The sequence below is a fragment of the Nerophis lumbriciformis genome, linkage group LG08, assembly GCF_033978685.3.
Source record: "Nerophis lumbriciformis linkage group LG08, RoL_Nlum_v2.1, whole genome shotgun sequence".
NCBI classification, from domain to species: Eukaryota; Metazoa; Chordata; class Actinopteri; order Syngnathiformes; family Syngnathidae; genus Nerophis; species Nerophis lumbriciformis.
Genome location: NC_084555.2, coordinates 2,756,106 through 2,775,850, shown reverse-complemented (window position 1 = coordinate 2,775,850; position 19,745 = coordinate 2,756,106). Strand labels below are relative to the sequence as shown.

General features: G+C 42.1%; 1 protein-coding gene across 1 annotated transcript in view; it reads left to right on the top strand.

Moving 5' to 3' along the window:
- The window catches only part of atg9a (ATG9 autophagy related 9 homolog A (S. cerevisiae)), a 35,341-nt gene that overhangs the window by 14,585 nt on the left and 1,011 nt on the right, over positions 1-19,745 (top strand). The window contains exons 11-19 of the mRNA XM_061968119.2: positions 4,059-4,234; positions 4,306-4,428; positions 7,488-7,675; positions 7,748-7,901; positions 7,977-8,156; positions 10,887-11,099; positions 11,178-11,419; positions 13,986-14,103; positions 14,189-14,447. Coding sequence (XP_061824103.2) covers positions 4,059-4,234; positions 4,306-4,428; positions 7,488-7,675; positions 7,748-7,901; positions 7,977-8,156; positions 10,887-11,099; positions 11,178-11,419; positions 13,986-14,103; positions 14,189-14,447 — 1,653 coding nt within the window. The remainder of the gene's footprint in view (positions 1-4,058; positions 4,235-4,305; positions 4,429-7,487; positions 7,676-7,747; positions 7,902-7,976; positions 8,157-10,886; positions 11,100-11,177; positions 11,420-13,985; positions 14,104-14,188; positions 14,448-19,745) is intronic.

The window sequence follows — 19,745 nt, the reverse complement described above, 5'->3', positions numbered from 1 at the left end:
ATCTCATTGTGCAACATGTGAATGTTTTAATGGGAACTAAATGCAATGTCTGAAAGGGGTACCAATTATTTCCAAAGCAGGACCTCCACCCAGACAAACAATACAAGTACGGTACACAGTTCATGAAAAAAAACAATATTTCTTGTTATTGTCATTGTAAGTGGGCCTAAACCAGCGTTTCTCAAAGTGTGGGGCGCGCCCCACTGGTGGGGAATAGAGACATGACAGGTGGGGCGCGAGGAACGGGAGGGAATTTCACTTTAATTTTTTTTTTTTTTTTTTTTTTTTTTTAGATTTTTTTTTTTTACTATGCTTTTATTTTCTATACACACACTGTAAATCACTTTGTGATTCTGTCTGTGAAATCCGCTTTATAAATAAATGTAAATTACTTATTTTTCCTGTAGGCTTTACATTTCTAGGTAGGAGCAAAAGTTTGACAGACATAGCAACAGTAACTAATGGGGGCGGGGCTAAGCGGAACAAACTTGACGAGACAAGCGCAGCAAAATGAAAAGCTGTCCCACTGTCAAACGACACAGTTGCGAGACGTATATGCGACATTGCAATTGATCTTGAGGAACAACTCGGAGACAAATGAAAATAAAGTCGTTTTGCTTTACAAGTGGACGAAGCTACTGACAGCAATAAAGACTGCCTGTTCATCGCATACGTCCGCTTTGTGAATGGCGAGTCACTGTGCGAGGATTTGCTGTTTTGCAAATACATCAAAAATAGAGCCTCTGCTGATGAGCTGTTCAAGATAATGGACAGTTTCCTCAAAGAACACGACCTTAAATGGGAAAACTGTGTGGGCTTTTGCTCTGATGGCGCAATGACCATGGCAGGGTCAAGAAACAAGCTGCAGGCTCTAATAAAGAGGGTTGCGCCAAATGCGCATTGGACACACTGTGTCATTCACTGGGAAGCACTCGCGTCAAGGCAGCTCAGCCCCGAACTCAAAGAGGTTTTAACAGATGTGAGCGCGGTAAATTTGATCAAAACACGACCACTGAAAGCGCGACTGTTCTCTGCACTGTGTGAGGAAATGGGAGCTGATCATACAGCCGTGCTGTTTCACCATACTTGCCAACCTTGAGACCTCCGATTTCGGGAGGTGGGGGTGGGGGGCGCGGTTGGGGGTGGGGGCGTGGTTAAGAGGGGAGGAGTATATTTACAGCTAGAATTCACCAAGTCAAGTATTTCACACACACACACATATATATATATATATATATATATAAAAGAAATACTTGACTTTCAGTGAATTCTAGCTATATATATATATATATATATATATATATATATATATAAATAAGAGAAATACTTGAATTTCAGTGTTCATTTATTTACAAATATACACACACATAACACTCATCTACTCATTGTTGAGTTAAGGGTTGAATTGTCCATCCTTGTTCTATTCTCTGTCATTATTTTTCTAACCATGCTGAACACCCTCTCTTATGATGAATTCTGCTTCGTCTCCTTGTTGTGTGCGCAGTTGTGCACTGCACTCTCTAAAAGCCCTAGATGTTAATGTCACATATGCATGTACATTAGATGGCAGTATTGCCCTGTTTAAGAGTGTCACAACATTGCTGTTTACGGCAGACAAATTGCTTTACGGTAGACGAAAACGTGACTGCTGTTGTTGTGTGTTGTTGCCATGCTGGGAGGACGTTAATGAAACTGCCTAACAATAAACCCACATAAGAAACCAAGAACTCGCCCTCAATCATTCTACAGTTATAACGTGATTGGGCAGGCACGCTGTTTATATTGTGGGAAAGCGGACGTGAAAACATGCTGTCGACACGTCACTCAGGTACGCCTGAATTTCGGGAGATTTTCGGGAGAAAATATGTCCCGGGAGGTTTTCGGGAGAAGCGCTGAATTTCGGGAGTCTACCGGAAAATCCGGGAGGGTTGGCAAGTATGTGTTTCACAGTGAAGCAAGGTGGCTCTCCCGGGGAAAAGTGCTGTCACTTGCCCTGTCTTCCCAAATGCATAGCTCCTCCTTTTTTTTTGCAAAGATTGCAAAGTGGCACTTTTATTTTATTTTTTTTTAACTTGATGCAAGTTATATGATTTATTATTGAACTTGATGCAAGTTATAACACTTTTATTTGATTTATTATTGAACTTGATGCAAGTTATAACACTTTTTTTGATTTATTATTGAACTTGATGCAAGTTATAACACTTTTTTTGATTTATTATTGAACTTGATGCAAGTTATAACACTTTTGTTTTATTTATTATTGAACTTGATGCAAGTTATTTTATTTATTATTGAACTTGATGCAAGTTATACCAGGCAGCACGGTGGCAGAGGGGTTAGTGCATCTGCCTCACAATACGAAGGTCCTGAGTAGTCTTGGGTTCAATCCCGGGCTCGGGATCTTTCTGTGTGGAGTTTGCATGTTCTCCCCGTGACTGCGTGGGTTCCCTCCGGGTACTCCGGCTTCCTCCCACCTCCAAAGACATGCACCTGGGGATAGGTTGATTGGCAACACTAAATTGGCCCTAGTGTGTGGATGTGAGTGTGAATGTTGTCTGTCTATCTGTGTTGGCCCTGCGATGAGGTGGCGACTTGTCCAGGGTGTACCCCGCCTTCCGCCCGATTGTAGCTGAGATAGGCTCCAGCGCCCCCCGCGACCACAAAGGGAATAAGCGGTAGAAAATGGATGGATGGGCAAGTTATACCACAGATGCACAGTTATTTTATTTATTATTGAACTTGATGTTATTTTATGTTATTGAGTTTGAATGTATACAACTTGATGTTACTTGATGTTCCATAAATTTGAAAATGTTAAGCTTGGCGTTAGCGTTCTGTTGGGGCGATGGGGGCAGGTGGGGCTTGAAAACTCGCCCTTGTCCAAAGTGGGGGATGACAAAAAAAGTTTGAGAACCACTGGCCTAAACACTTATATTAGAAAATAATCTCATGGAAATGACTGCTGTCATTTGATTATAATAATAAGAGAATGTTGTCTGTCTATCTGTGGTGGCCCTGCGATGAGGTGGGGACTTGTCCATGGTGTACCCCGCCTTCCGCCCAAATGCAGCTGAGATAGGCTCCAGCACCCCCCGCGACCCCGAAAGGGACAAGCGGTAGAAAATGGATGGATGGATGGAGATTGAACTTGTTATTTAGTCAGGTTTGGGACAGGTGTACTGCTGGTGTAGCCACAGTGTGCACGTCTGATGTTGCTCACTTGGGCTCCACTGAATGCTCAGGGAGTTTTTGCGTTTTCTCACACAACAATTAGAGGGAACATTGCCTACCAGTAAAAAAAAATCTGAGGTTACCCCCCAAAGTTTAATCACATTTCTAACATTTCCTGAACATTTAATCAAAATGTGCCAATAAACTTTTGAGCTATCTATAGCGGAATTAAAAAAACAGAATGAAGCCTCTGGTCTGACATCCAATGTCTTTGTCTCTGTGGGTGGCAGCGGGGACGCTCGCATACAAAAGCACACACACACACACACACAGAAGTTGAGGCTCATAACATATATGTAAGGTAAGTGGTAGAAATTATTCAAATCATCCCCAAAGTCGAATTACTTGTTCCTTATCCCATTTTAGACATTTCCTGAAAGTTTGATGAAAATTGCCAATTTCGAACAATTCTTGAAAGTTTGATGAAAATCACCTGTAACTTTTTGAGCTATCCATACCGGAATAAAAGAAACAGAGCGAAGCCTATTGTCAGTCATTCACTATCTTTGTCTCTGCAGGGCTGCTAGCATACACACACCGTAACATAAATGTAAAATACCATCGTAAAGATGATCCGGATCAAGCCCAAAATCAGTTGTTTCTAATTCCATTTCTAAAATGTCCTAAAAGATTCATAAAAATGCACACTTTTTGAGTTTTTTGCTAACTAACGAAAGGTGGTAATAAATCTCAACTAGTTAAACTAATTTTTTGCCTTTATTGATCATAAATAAGATTTCGTCCTGCAGCTGATTGTTTAGAAAAAACACTTTGTATTCTAAAGAAGTCAGACTTGTTGACATCCACATTGGTTACTTTTCCAGGTTCTCTGTTTGAGAACGAGTGGAGCCTAAAGTCAGAGTATAAAAGAGGAGGAAACCGCCTAGAGCTGGCCGACAGGCTGGCGTCACGCATCCTGTGGATTGGTGTGGCCAACCTCCTCTTGTGTCCCGTCATCCTGGTGTGGCAGATCCTCTATGCTTTCTTCAGCTACACGGAGGTATCACATGTCGACTCATTGGTCCGTCTATTTGGTAAAGGTAAAAATACCTTATCATTGTGTTTGTTAAGGTGATCAAGCGAGAGCCTGGTTCTCTCGGGGCCAGATGCTGGTCCTTGTACGGCCGATGCTACCTGCGCCACTTTAATGAGCTGGACCACGAGCTCATGTCTCGGCTGAGCAAAGGCTACAAGGTCAGTGAGGTCCACATCTAAATAGCTTAGCTGCTTTTGTATTGCTGACGAGAGGCAAAAACGCAAATAAATTGTAAATGACTCAAGCACAGTGGTGGATTGGTTCTGGGGCTGTATGAGTGCTGCGGTTCATTAAAGGGGAAATGCGCTTTTTTGAAATTGTGCGTATTGTTTACAATCATTATGATAGACAAGAAGACAAAAGGTTTACCGTATTTTTCAGAGTATAAGTTGCTCCGGAGTATAAGTCGCACTGGCCGAAAATGCATAATAAAGAAGGAAAAAAACATATATAAGTCGCACTGGAGTATAAGTCGCATTTTTGGGGGGAAATTTATTTGATAAAACCCAACACCAAGAATAGACATTTGAAAAGCAATTTAAAATAAATAAAGAATAGTGAACAACAGGCTGAATAAGTGTACGTTATATGAGGCATAAATAACCAACTGGTATGTTAACGTAACATATTATGGTAAGAGTCATTCAAATAACTATAACATATAGAACATGCTATACGTTTACCAAACAATCTGTCACTCCTAATCGCTAAATCCCATGAAATCTTATACGTCTAGTCTCTTACGTGAATGAGCTAAATAATATTATTTGTTATTTTACGGTAATGTGTTGATAATTTCACACATAAGTCGCTCCTGTATAAGTCGCACCCCCGGCCAAACTATGAAAAAAACTTATAGTCCGAAAAATACGGTAGTTTTTTTTTTCGCTTTCTAACATGTACTAATCGGCTCGTTCTAGGTAGCTAGCAATTCAGCTAATTGGAGCAAACAATTCTACCTCTAAATTCATTACAAAAACCGTTAAGAATACTTCATTTACGTTCTATAACCCGTATAATAACCAAGCTGTAGCGACATTGTTATTGTAAGAGCGAACACTGAGGAACTCTTTTTTTTTTAGCATAGTAACAAATTGGCATGGTTCGGTATTAACCGTAAAAGCTAGCTACGGCAAGAGATAAGCTAGATTCTATGTCAAACGCAAAACGCGTTTGAGTTTGTGATGCACAACACAATGCGATAAGACACCAATCTGTACTGACTGAAAAACATGAACAATCATATTACAGTATCTGTAAATTATTAGCCTACATTTCATGTTTATTTGTACACAGCTTAGCTAGCCAGACAGCGTATGTACTGTAGTTGTCCTAACACACATGACGTTCTGCATGTATCATTAACGATAGTAAGTGTGCTCACTCGATGGACAATTGTTTGTCTGGTCCAGCTGGCCGGGGACGTTTCCTGTTGATATTGGGTAAGCAGTCCATTTATGTCGAAATAGCTCGTCTCCAAGTTGCACATTGATAGCATCGTCACTTTCACCTCACTCTACCAGCTTCCGTCTGCTCCAACGTCTCACCATTATCTTCGTGCTTGCTTCTATGGGGACGGCGTGGCGCAGTTGGGAGAGTTGTCGTGCCAGCAGCCTGAGGGTTCCTGGTTCAATCCCCACCTTCTACCAACCTCGTTGGTAGAAATGTGTGTATGAATGGGTGAATGGTGAAATAGCGCTATACAAGTATAATCCATTTTACCATTTTTTTTTCTATAAACAGTAGTTCATCCTCAGTACATTTACCTTAAAGATGAGGCTAAGCATAATAAGTATAAGAATACTTGATGAGTATTCTTCTTTGGCGGTCACTCAAAGCGAGTATGACGATCCTCCTGGTAGGGGGGTATCCCTTTATGGAGGATGCCTGTGCGTGAATTTGTTTCACGTGGGGAGACTGGTGCACAGACAGTCACCACACGATCCTTGACAGATCCGGGTCAGGGTCCAGTGGCATGGAGACCAAGACTACTGGGGACCCTTTTCTGCTGCAGCCTTCATCCGCCATCGCAGCCATTGTGGTAGTTCTTACGTCTACCCTTTTCAGCCTGCTCCGCTGTTGAGGTCTTCACCGTATCCCTGGCTAGGGGGCAGTCAGGTACTAGGCCTTTGCCAAGGGCCACCTGGGGTAGCAGTAGTTAAGGGGTTAACCTCCTAGTGGCCCAAGACCCCATAAAGGAGCCTCCACTGCCGGATGCACTTTAACGTCATGCCCAAGACATTGATAAGTATACTAATCTGATCAAGTTTAGTATAGTTGATAATAATGATACTTAAGATACTAAGAACAAAAACAGTTTATTCGTCTCAATAATGTTGATTAATAACTTATCATGGGAGCGGCTCTACACAATGTATGGACATCTATGGTTGGCTGTTAGCCGCCTGTCAGATGGGGTACCACAAATAGGTACAGTGTCAGCCAGAGGGGAAAGGCATAAATCGGCAATTGCCAATCACATAGTTTTTCACAAATACCCGCCAATGCTGATCGGTCCCCAGTTCTTGCACTAAATATTCACACCAACTGCACTATTTGGTATTTGTATCACCAGCTTATAGTCCTTTTCAGTGCACAGTAAATGTAACTGTTCTGAAAGTATATCCAGGTGTATTTCCTGTAGTATTGTCCACGGGTGTAACGGTACACATAAATTTCGGTTCGGTACGTACCTCGGTTTAGAGATCACGGTTCGGTTCATTTTCAGTAGAGTAAGAAAACAACAAAATATACATTTTGGGGTTATTTATTTACCAAATTTGCAAAATCTTCCACCAATTTGTTTTGTTTTTAACCCCTTCTTAACCCTGAACGTACATTGAAAATACACGCAACCCTAACTCAAAATGCCGGACATTTGAGGCATTTAAGAAACTCCGCCCTGACAGGTCCGCAAAAGAGGAACTGTCCGGTGAAAAGAGGACGTATGGTCAGTCTATCGTAGCCCGTTAGCTGCTAGCCTGCCGTGTGTTGTGCCTCGGTGTGCATTGTTTACACAACGTGCGTTACGCTACTTAATATGTCCGTGTGGAAACTCGTTCGGTACACCTCCGAACCGAACCGGAACTGGTTCAATACAAATACACGTACCGTTACACCCCTAGTATTGTCCCTTGAGAAGATATAAAACCTTGAAGGGTGTACTCGTGTGAGATTCTCTTTATAATTATTCTGTCCTTTTCTTTGTCGTTTACAGGCGGCCTCCAAGTACATGAACTGCTTCCTCTCTCCCCTGCTAACTGTGGTGGCCAAGAATGTCGCCTTTTTCGCCGGGTCCCTTCTGGCAGTCCTGATCGCGTTGACCATCTACGACGAGGACGTGCTCGCGGTCGAACATGTCCTCTCCTCGATTACGCTGCTGGGAGTGTGTATCACCATCTGCAGGTAGGAGGTTGTGCCCTTCAGCAAATTGATTGCTTTTGGCCTCAGATGAGATGTTCCTCTCGGTCTCCTCAGGTCCTTTATTCCGGATAAACACATGGTGTTTTGTCCAGAGCAGCTGTTGCGAATCATCCTGGCTCATATACACTACATGCCTGACCACTGGCAGGGCAGTGCCCACCGATATGAGACCCGGGACCAGTTCTCCCAGCTCTTCCAGTACAAAGCAGTGAGTATGAATACCCAACTGGACAAATGGACATTGTCACTATATGAAAACAAGTCCTGTGTTTTTACTTTGTAGGTATTCATACTGGAGGAGCTGCTGAGTCCGGTGGTGACGCCCATCATCCTCATCTTTTTTTTGAGGAGGAAGTCACTAGAGATCATCGATTTTTTTAGGAACTTCACCGTAGAGGTGGTGGGAGTGGGAGACACGTGTTCTTTTGCCCAGATGGACATCAGGCAACATGGCCATCCTGCGGTAAGTTGACACCTTCATATTTACACCTATCGTGTTTGCATTCAAACATTTACCTTTATTATGATAAGAATGCTCCGTTTGATTGATGTGAGGGCCAACATTTGTATTTCCTTTGTAAATATTGACTAATTTCACACTTATTCATACGTTTGAAGTGTTTTTTCTCTCATACTGTATTTTCCGAACATCGAAGGCACCGGTATATAAGGCACATTCACAAAATCTTTCAAGAAAAACTATTTTTCCATATATTTCCAGTGCTATTGACAGTGTAACATTATCAAAACAATAAGCCGCACAGGACTACAAGCCGCAGATATATACATTGTGAAATAAGTTATTCACACATAAATATTTTGTAAATGTTTATTTACATACCTTAATTGTTTCCAAACGGTGCCTGTAACATGGCAGTACAACGGTTGATCAAACAAAACAGAAGTCATCGTCATGGACTCACTAGCTGCGGAAGCTAGCTCTCCAGTCAGAGACTTTGATTGATTGATTGATTGATTGGGGGGGGGGCACTACAGTGGCTGCTGTTTTTGGGGGAAAAAAATAAATAATAATTTGTCTGCTGTTTTCAACAAAAGTGCAAAAGACTAGGGACAAAAAACAACCATAACACTTCAACACATCAAAACTTATCAGCCACATGAAACGCCAGCATCGCTGTGTTTTGAAAACCTAAGAAGATGCTTGCACTGCTAAAGAAGCTGCCGCAAAAAAAGGTACGCACATGTAAATTAAAAACATGTTGGCCTTGAAGCAGGAAGTTTAGAAGCGGGAAGTTATCAGTACAGGTATGGGCTTAAAGGCAAAAAATATTGTGCATCATTACCACTTGTCATAGGAACAACCCCTTTGGTTCACAATTTGAATATAGATAAGCGGTCAACCAGATTTGTCGGGCACTTTTTAGTCATTAGGAGAACGCGGTGGACTAAGACTTGGTGAGAAGCTTGACATAAACAGGACCAACTTAAATAGGTTCCTTTGTACTAGGATGACAGGGGATGCAAAACAATAACAGTGCAATACTTTTTCATAACATGGTTTACTACTGCCTAGTTTCTTTGTTATATTCTTATTTTACTGTTATATTTTTATTCTCATTGTTGCTTTTTATTTTTATTCTATTGTAATATTTTTCTATTTTGTTTCCATTTATACCCCCGTTATTTACTTTTTACGTTTTACTTTTTAAATTCGATCTCAATTTTGTACACTACTGCTGGAATTTTAATTTTCCTGAGGGAACTCTCCTGAAAGAATCAATAAAGTACTATCTATCTATTAGAGATGCGCGGTTTGCGGACACAACCGCGGAGTCCGCGGATTATCCGCGGATCGGGCGGATGAAATTAAAAAAAATAAGATTTTATCCGCTCGCGGGTCGGGTCGGGCGGATTAATTAGATTTTTTTTTTTTTTTTTTTTTTTTTGCGGGTGGCAGTTAAACCAATTCGGAAATATATATACATAGTTAAATGTTGTTACCCACATACGAAAAACGAGCAGGCACCTGCAGCATATGCCACAACAGAAGAAAAAAAAAGAAAAGAGATGGACACTTTTACGGAGCGGAGAAGGGACGCCTCGCCGGGGTCCGGGACCGAGGCCCCTTCCCCCGAGAGGGCCCCACCGGGAGCCGTAGCTGAGGCGATTCGCGAGAAGGGCCCGACGCACGTCCAGGGTCACTACCGCGCCCACCGCACCGACACCCCGCCTCGTCCGCTTTCGCCGCAGCCGGCGTCACGCGCAGCAGGTAAGCAGCTTACCTGCCCGCCAGGGCAGGTAAGCTCGTAACATGGGTCACTCCGCGCGCTCCGCCCGCGCAGCTTGCCTGCTTGCCACCCCTGTTGCCGGGGGCGCGTAACAGGGGTCACTCCGCGCGCAGTGCGCTCACGAAAGGGGTGGGGCTCACCCTGGTTGATATAGAGAGCAGGACGGTGGCCATGGAATTTCATTTAAGGTTTGTGATAAACCATCAAACTCATTCGTTAAAAGGACTCTATAGTAATATAAAGCAAATTTTTCTGGACATTATCATGCAAGAAAAGTTTATTTTTGGGATCGCGATCACCGCGTAATGATTTTTAAAGGTTGCATTACATTATTAACTGTCCCATGTGATCAGCCAGTGCGATTGGAAGTCCATGCTCAATTATTGCCTCCGTAAATAAAACTTCGGCATTTATCACATCCAAAGAATCTGTTTGGGCGACGAAAAACGTTGAAAGTTTTCCACTTGTATCGCTAGCAACGGCATTAGACTTGTGTTTTTTTGTCCCAACGTGGTCTTTTACATCGCTAATTCCTCCGTGTCCGATCGAAAAATCTTGTATGCACAAGGTGCAATTCGCGTAGTTTTCACCCCTTTTTTTTTTTTTTATTAATATTAGATATATAACAACGGGCGGATGGCGGGCGGGTGCAGTTCTGATCAAACGTTACATCGGGTGGATGGCGGATGGTTTCTGACGCGGTTGCGGATGAAATAAATTGCCTATCCGCGCATCTCTACTATCTATCTATCTATCTATCTGTATGTAGTTGTAATGTGGTTGTGTGAATATGCGCACACTTACGGCGGTATCCCGCTTTACTGGGTTCTGTATTAAAGGCACAGATGGATAAATGCCAGATAAGAGTATGTAAAAATATAAAAAAGAGGCTTGTAAACATGAAGGCGAGCATAGCTGTAAGATGTGCGTCTTTTCATCCACAGTGGATGTCAGCGGGGAAGACGGAGGCATCCATTTACCAGCAGGCGGAAGACGGCAAGACAGAGTTGTCTCTAATGCACTTTGCCATCACTAACCCCCAATGGCAGCCTCCCAGAGAGACCACGCACTTCATCAGCCTGCTGAAGGAAAGAGTTCAGCGAGAGGCCACCACGGCTCCTTCAGACTCTCATCATGTCTCTTTCTACGAATCTGAAGTACTGTGACGCACTCAAGTATGGCCATGTTGATATAGCGCCACTAATTTTTAGATTTTCTTCTTTTTTGCTTTGTAGCCGAGGAGCCTGGTTGCGAATCTCCTGGGGGCGCCGTCCACCTTGGCATCCGTTCATTTTGGCGGGGACAGTTTATTGGGCAGTCCTGCAGCAGCAGCAGCATTAGCCGGCACTGATGGGGCGTCTGCCTTGCGTTCTCTTTCCCCCGTCAGCAGCATTTTTCACCTCAGGGGCAGCATGAGTGCAGCCTATAGGACCCCTGGACACACCTCCGCCATGAGCAGGACAATGGCGGGCTCCGGGTAGGAACATTCTCTATTAGAACAGGAGCTCATTTTGCTAAATTACACTCTAATTGATGCCATACCACAATTGGTCGCTAGGTGTTGTTGCCATTTAAAGGCCTACTGAAATGCGATTTTCTTATTTCAACGGGGATAGCAGGTCCATTCTATGTGTCATACTTGATCATTTCGCGATATTGCCATATTTTTGCTGGAAGGAATTAGTAGAGAACATCGACGATAAAGTTCGCAACTTTTGGTCGCTGATAAAAAAGCCTTGCCTGTACCGGAAGTAGCAGACGAGTAGCGTGACGTCACAGGTTGTGGAGCTCCTCACATCTGCACATTGTTTACAATCATGGCCACCAGCAGCGAGAGCGATTCGGACCGAGAAAGCAACGATTTCCCCATTAATTTGAGCGAGGATGAAAGATTTGTGGATGAGGAAAGTGAGAGTGAAGGACTAGAGAGCAGTGGGAGCGATTCAGATAGGGAAGATGCTGTGAGAGGCGGGTGGGACCTGATATTCAGCTGGGAATGACTAAAACAGTAAATAAACACTAGACATATATATACTCTATTAGCCACAACACAACCAGGCTTATATTTAATATGCCACAAATTAATCCCGCATAACAAACACCTCCCCCCTCCAGTCCATATAACCCGCCAATACAACTCAAACACCTGCACAACACACTCAATCCCACAGCCCAAAGTACCGTTCACCTCCCCAAAGTTCATACAGCACATATATTTCCCCAAAGTCCCCAAAGTTACGTACGTGACATGCACATAGCAATACACCGCTTCCCACCTACAGCTTTCTTCTTTGCTGTCTCCATTGTTCATTGAACAAATTGCAAAAGATTCACCAACACAGATGTCCAGAATACTGTGGAATTTTGCGATGAAAACAGACGACCTAATAGCTGGCCACCATGCTGTCCCAAAATGTCCTCTACAATCCGTGACGTCACACGCAGGCGTCATCATACCGAGACGTTTTCAGCAGGATATTTAGCGCGAAATTTAAAATTGCACTTTAGTAAGCTAACCCGGCCGTATTGGCATGTGTTGCAATGTTAAGATTTCATCATTGATATATAAACTATCAGACTGCGTGGTCGGTAGTAGTGGGTTTCAGTAGGCCTTTAATACATTTACATGTGGCTCACAGCATGATTTGTAGTAGTCGACATCATTCAGAACAGCCATGGTATCTGTAAAGCTGACGTTTATGGTGGCATTTCAAAGGAAATGTTCTCCAGAGCCATATTTCTCCATAAGAAACACTGTAAACATCCATGGTTAGAGTGTCCGCCCTGAGATCGGTAGGTCGTGAGTTCAAACCCTGGCCGAGTCCTACCAAAGACAATAAAAATGGGACCCATTACCTCCCTGCTTGGTACTCAGCATCAAGGGTTGGAATTGGGGGTTAAATCACCAAAATGAGTCCCGAGCGCGACCACCGCTGCTACTCACTGCTCCCCTCACCTCCCAGGGGGTGGAAGAAGGAGATGGGTCAAATGCAGAGGGTAATTTCACCACACCTAGTGTGTGTGTGTGTGTGTGTGTGTGTGACTATCAGTGGTACTTTAACATCACAGAGCAAACAACACACAGCACGCACACATTCACACACTACTACTACAGTGGAATAAAGAATAACAAATCAATGATTGAAGACACAAGCTTGTGATCCTACAATACTCATTTGTGGACAAGGAGACAAGACAAAGAACATTTAATCTCTTTATTACCTCACGCTAACACAATTTAGTGAAAAGATTCAACTGAGCTACCGTAGCTGCCCGCAAACTGCAAGTCTGAACAAACAAACACAGCTGAGCTAATGCTGCTATGTCTGGGCGCTGAAATCACGTGTCACTTAGCAACACGCCTGCCTTTTAAAGGCACTTACACACACTCTGCTCTCATGAAACATCTCTCAACTGCTTATGTCAAGTTATTTAATTTTTTATTTTTTTTTTAAAGTAATGCAATAATTACTTCTACTCATAATATATTACATTTATTCAATAGTAATTCTGATTGTGATTCAATTACTTTTTTGGCAAAGTATCGAGTAACTGTAATTACTTTTTAAAAGTAATTTGCTAAGCACTGGTAAACATGCATACCATGTTATAGTTTTTTGATTGACTCTTACCATAATATGTTGCGTTAACATACCAGGCACGTTCTCAGTTGGTTATTTATGCCTCATATAACGTACACTTATTCAGCCTGTTGTTTACTATTCTTTATTTATTTTAAATTGCCTTTCAAATGTCTATTCTTGGTGTTGGCTTTTATCAAATACATTTCCCCCCAAAAATGCGACTTATACTCCAGTGCGACTTATATATGTTTTTTCCCTTCTTTATTATGCATTTTCGGCCGGTGCGACTTATACTCCGGAGCGACTTATACTCCGAAAAATACGGTACTCGCGTACATTAAGACTGTCTGTGCAGTTGAGTAAATAAGCCAACCATTTTTGCCACAATATGCCACTTCTGTTGTTTCCTCTTTGTTTATCAAACGCCCATCTTTTCATCTATTTTTCCATTCCTAAAAGGACGGATGCTCGAACGCTGAGTTCAGGCAGCAGTGCGTGGGAGGGTCAGCTCACCAGTTTGGTCCTATCCGAGTACGCCTCCACGGATATGAGCATGCATGCACTTTACATACACGAGGTAGGTAGAACATGTCCACGTGTTGTCTAGATCTCTTATCTGTTTTCATGATAATCCACCTCCTTTTCATGGTTTCCTCCCACAGCTGCACAAGCAGCAGTGGCGCGGCGAGCTCTCTCGTCACACATGGCATAGGCAGGAGAGCGACGAGAGCAGCGACAGCGTCCCGGACGAGGTCAAGAGCGTGCCCAGCTCACGCTACAAAAACTTCCCTCGCTCGCACACCTTCCCCACATCAGTACCCAGTCCCACGACAGTCATCCCTTCTTCAGTCTCTGACGGCAGTGCCTCCGCGGGTCAGGAGGGGGCTTCATCCCAACAGAGCAACCAGCGCCGATACAGCGGTAACTAGAGAGTAGACCTTCGTCAAGCCGACCGTATTTGTCGGACAATAGGCTGCACCGTATTATAAGGCGCACCAAATGAGTCATATTATCAGTTTTTTTATTCTACATTTAAACCACTTCCTTGTGGTCTACATAACATGTAATGGTGGTTCTTTGGTTTCCTCAGGGTGCGCCGTTTTGTGAGCGGTCTTATTTACATGGCTCCACTTCAACAGCGTCTTCTCTCCGTCATCTTTGTTATACCTCTAGTTTTTAGCGCTTCCATAGCGAGTCTACTGACAGCTATAAGTTAGAACTAGAGATGTCCAATAATGGCTTTTTTGCCGATATCCAATATTCCGATATTGTCCAACTCTTAATTACCGATACCGATATCAACCGATACCGATATATACAGTCGTGGAATTAACACATTATTATGCCTAATTTTGTTGTGATGCATTAAACAATGCAACAAGGTTTTCCAAAATAAATCAATTCAAGTTATGGGAAAAAAAATGCCAACCTGGCACTGCCATATTTATTATTGAAGTCACAAAGTGCATTAGTTTTTTTAACATGCCTCAAAACAGCAGCTTGGCATTTGGGACATGCTATCCCTGAGAGAGCATGAGGAGATTGGGGGGGGGGGGGTGGTGTATATTGTAGCGTCCCGGAAGAGTTAGTGCTGCAAGGGGTTCTGGGTATTTGTTCTGTTGTGTTTATGTTGTGTTACGGCGCGGATGTTCTCCCGAAATGTGTTTGTCATTCTTGTTTGGCGTGGGTTCACAGTGTGGCGCATATTTGTAACAGTGTTAAAGTTGTTTATACCGCCACCCTCAGTGTGACCTGTATGGCTGTTGCCTTGCATTCACTTGTGTGTGTGAAAAACCGTAGACATTATGTGATTGGGCCGGCAGGCAAAGGCAGTGCCTTTAAGGTTTATTGGCGCTCTTTACTTCTCCCTACGTCCGTGTACACAGCGGCGTTTTAAAAAGTCATAAATTATACTTTTTGAAACCGATACCGATAATTTTGAAACCGATACCGATAATTTCCGATATTACATTTTAAAGCATTTATCGGACGATAATATCGGACATCTCTAATTAGAACAGTACGCTACTTCATATTAAAAATGGCAACAGCGGAGGATGAATGTGTCAGGGTTGTCCCTGACAGTTTGGTCATGTTTTAGTTTTTCCTGTGTCTGTCTTTATTTCCTGTTAGCACTCTTATTTTGTCCTTATTTCCTGCTTGTATCCCTGAGTGTTTTTTCCCCTCAGCTGTGACTGATTGGCATCGGGCCACACCTGGTGTCAATCAGCCAGCTGCTATTTAGAGCTGCTCTGTCCTCCAGTCAGGGCTGGATTATTCTGTCAGAGTGTGTTGGTGACGAACCCCAAGATGCAGAGATGGCGGCAGGCATTGAGCAGGAAAACATGATTTAATTTAACACTATAACCAAAAACAAACAAAAGGGTACAAACAAAAGGTGCGCACAAGGCGGAGAACAAACTTGGCTATGAACAAAAACTAGCACAAAGGCTAACTGTGGACAAGAAACAAAAACACTTACTGTGACACGAAGGAACTATGACATGAGCAGAGTGAACAGAAGTAGACACAGCTACAACGACAAGTATTAATGACAGGTAGTAGCGACAATAATCCAGCCCTGACTGTAGGACAAAGCAGATCTAAATAGCAGCTGGCTGATTGACACCAGGTGTGGCCCGGTGCCAATCAGCCACAGCTGAGGGGAAAAAACACTCAAGCATACAAGCAGGAAATAAAGACAAAATAAGAGCCCTAACAGGAAATAAAGACAGACACAGAGGAAAAGCTAAAACATGACCAAACTGTCAGGGACAACCCTGACAGAATGCCCCACAAAAAGAGGATAGAGAAAAAGAAGGAGCTTATTGACTACGGCGCGGATGCGTGCAAATTTTTGGGACAGAAATAAACCCCAAATACACATCAGCAGGTACCAATAGGTAAGAAAAGTTGGTTTCGCTTAATAGGTCAAAACATTGGTGCCATTTTGGAGTCCTTATACACACACCGTAATAATACCCGTATGTGGAAGCACAGTACGTCTGACTACGGAAGCCGTTATGCTCCGCGTTCCATCAAGCGGTACGGCTTCATAGCTTACCAAAGTTGTACTAAAACATTTTGACAGATTTTTGAGCGCCGTGTGTAAGGTTCTATATTCTCAATGAAACATCAAAGTTTTGGTGTTGCTTGCTTACGGGTACTTGCTAGCGTCATTTAATGAACAGGCGTCAACCTGCAGTTCACATGTATCTCTTAGGTGTGACTGCCATCTACTAGTCACACTCATTACACCATGTACCAAAAAAAATAGCTTCGAGGTTGGTAAGCACAACCAGTATTTTTACATATATATGCCGCACCAAGTTATAAGACGATTTTTAAGAAAATGAAAGAATTTTAAGTGCCCCCTATACAAACCCTGTTTCCATATGAGTTGGGAAATTGTGTTATACATAAATATAAACAGAATACAATGATTTGCAAATCCTTTTCAACCCATATTCAATTGAATGCACTACAAAGACAAGATATTTGATGTTCAAGCTCATAAACTTTATTTATTTTTTGCAAATAATTATTAACTTAGAATTCATGGCTGCAACACGTGCCAAAGTAGTTGGGAAAGGGCATGTTCACCACTGTGTTACATGGCCTTTCCTTTTAACAACACTCAGTAAACGTTTGGGAACTGAGGAGACACATTTTTAAGCTTCTCAGGTGGAATTCTTTCCCATTCTTGCTTGATGTACAGCTTAAGTTGTTCAACAGTCCGGGGGTCTCCCTTGTGTTATTTTAGGCTTCATAATGTGCCACACATTTTCAATGGGAGACAGGTCTGGACTACAGGCAGGCCAGTCTAGTACCCGCACTCTTCTACTATGAAGCCACGTTGATGTAATACGTGGCTTGGCATTGTCTTGCTGAAATAAGCAGGGGCGTCCTTGGTAACGTTGCTTGGATGGCAACATATGTTGCTCCAAAAGCTGTATGTACCTTTCAGCATTAATGACGCCTTCACAGATGTGTAAGTTACACATGTCTTGGGCACTAATACACCCCCATACCATCACACATGCTGACTTTTCAACTTTGCGCCTATAACAATCCAAATGGTTCTTTTCCTCTTTGGTCCGGAGGACACGACGTCCACTGTTTCCAAAAACAATTTGAAATGTGGACTCGTCAGACCACGGAACACTTTTCCACTTTGTATCAGTCCATCTTAGATGAGCTCAGGCCCAGCGAAGCCGACAGCGTTTCTGGGTGTTGTTGATAAATGGTTTTCGCCTTGCATAGGAGAGTTTTAACTTGCACTTACAGATGTAGCGACCAACTGTAGTTACTGACAGTGGGTTTCTGAAGTGTTCCTGAGACCGTGTGGTGATATCCTTTACACGCTGATGTCACTTGTTGATGCAGTTCAGCCTGAGGGATCGAAGGTCACGGGCTTAGCTGCTTACGTGCAGTGATTTCTCCAGATTCTCTGAACCCTTTGATGATATTACGGACCGTAGATGGTGAAATCCCTAAATTCCTTGCAATAGCTGGTTGAGAAAGGTTTTTCTTAAACTGTTCAACAATTTGCTCACGCATTTGTTGACAAAGTGGTGACCCTCGCCCCATCCTTGTTTGTGAATGACTGAGCATTTCATGGAATCTACTTTTATACCCAATCATGGCACCCACCTGTTCCCAATTTGCCTGTTCACCTGTGGGATGTTCCAAATAAGTGTTTGATGAGCATTCCTCAACTTTATCAGTATTTATTGCCACCTTTCCCAACTTCTTTGTCACGTGTTGCTGGCATCAAATTCTAAAGTTAATGATTATTTGCAAAAAAAAAAATGTTTATCAGTTTGAACATCAAATATGTTGTCTTTGTAGCATATTCAACTGAATATGGGTTGAAGCGGATTTGCAAATCATTGTATTCCGTTTATATTTACATCTAACACAATTTCCCAACTCATATGGAAACGGGGTTGTAGTTCAAATAATAGGGTAATTCACATGCACTTTACTTTTGTCATTAGAAAGAATGCAGTAATGACAAATTGATTATCAAAACATTAGGAAATCAAAATACAGTAGAAAATATGGAGACACTGATGATGGTGTGTTTGACAAACTGGAAGGAGATATGGTTGAAGTTTTCTCTCCAAGGTAAATATTGCACATTATTATTTAGAGATGTCGATGCCGATAAATGCTTTAAAATGTAATATCGAAAATTATCGGTATCGTTGTTTTTTTTTATCGGTATCATTTTTTTAATTTTTATTAAATCAACATAAAAAACACAAGATACACTTACACCAACAAAAATAACCTCCCTCCCCCATTTACACTCATTCACACAAAAGGGTTGTTTCTTTCTGTTATTAATATTGTGGTTCCTACATTATATATCAATATATATCAATACAGTCTGCAAGGGACACATGATTGTGCGTGCTGCTGGTCCACTAATAGTACTAACCTTTAACAGTTAATTTGACTCATTTCCATTAATTACTAGTTTCTATGTAACTGTTTTTATATTGTTTTACTTTCTTTTTTATTCAAGAAAATGTTTTTAATTTATTTATCTTATTTTATTTTAGAATTTTTTTAAAAAAGGACCTTATCTTCACCATACCTGGTTGTCCAAATTAGGCATAATAATGTGTTAATTCCACGACTGTTTGTATCGGTATCGGTATCGGTAATTAAGAGTTGGACAATATCGGAATATTGGATATCGGCAAAAAAGCCATAATCGGACATCCCTATAATTATTACATTACTTCATAAAACTACTATAGGTGTAGTGCACTCTATTGTACTGTGTTTCATACAATATTAAAATGTATTTGAAAAAAATCTTCAAAATGAAAGATATAAAAAAAACTTAATTTTTACAGTACATTCAAATCTATTTCTAAGAAATGAAGGTACTGGTACTATCATTGGTACTATCATTGTCATTATGTCACTTTATTCAAATCAATCCAAGCAAACTATTCATAATTTAACATTGGTACATTTATAAAGTGCCCTGCGATGAGGTGGCGACTTGTCCAGGGTGTACCTGGACAAGTCTTCCGCCCGAATGCAGCTGAGATAGGCTCCAGCACCCCCCGCGAGCGACCCCGAAAGGGACAAGCGGTAGAAAATGGATGGATGAATGGACATTTATAAGGTACATTATGTTTTGTGTTATGTTGAGAACTGCTGAGAATTGAGGTGATAATAATCAAAGGTGAAGGCAGA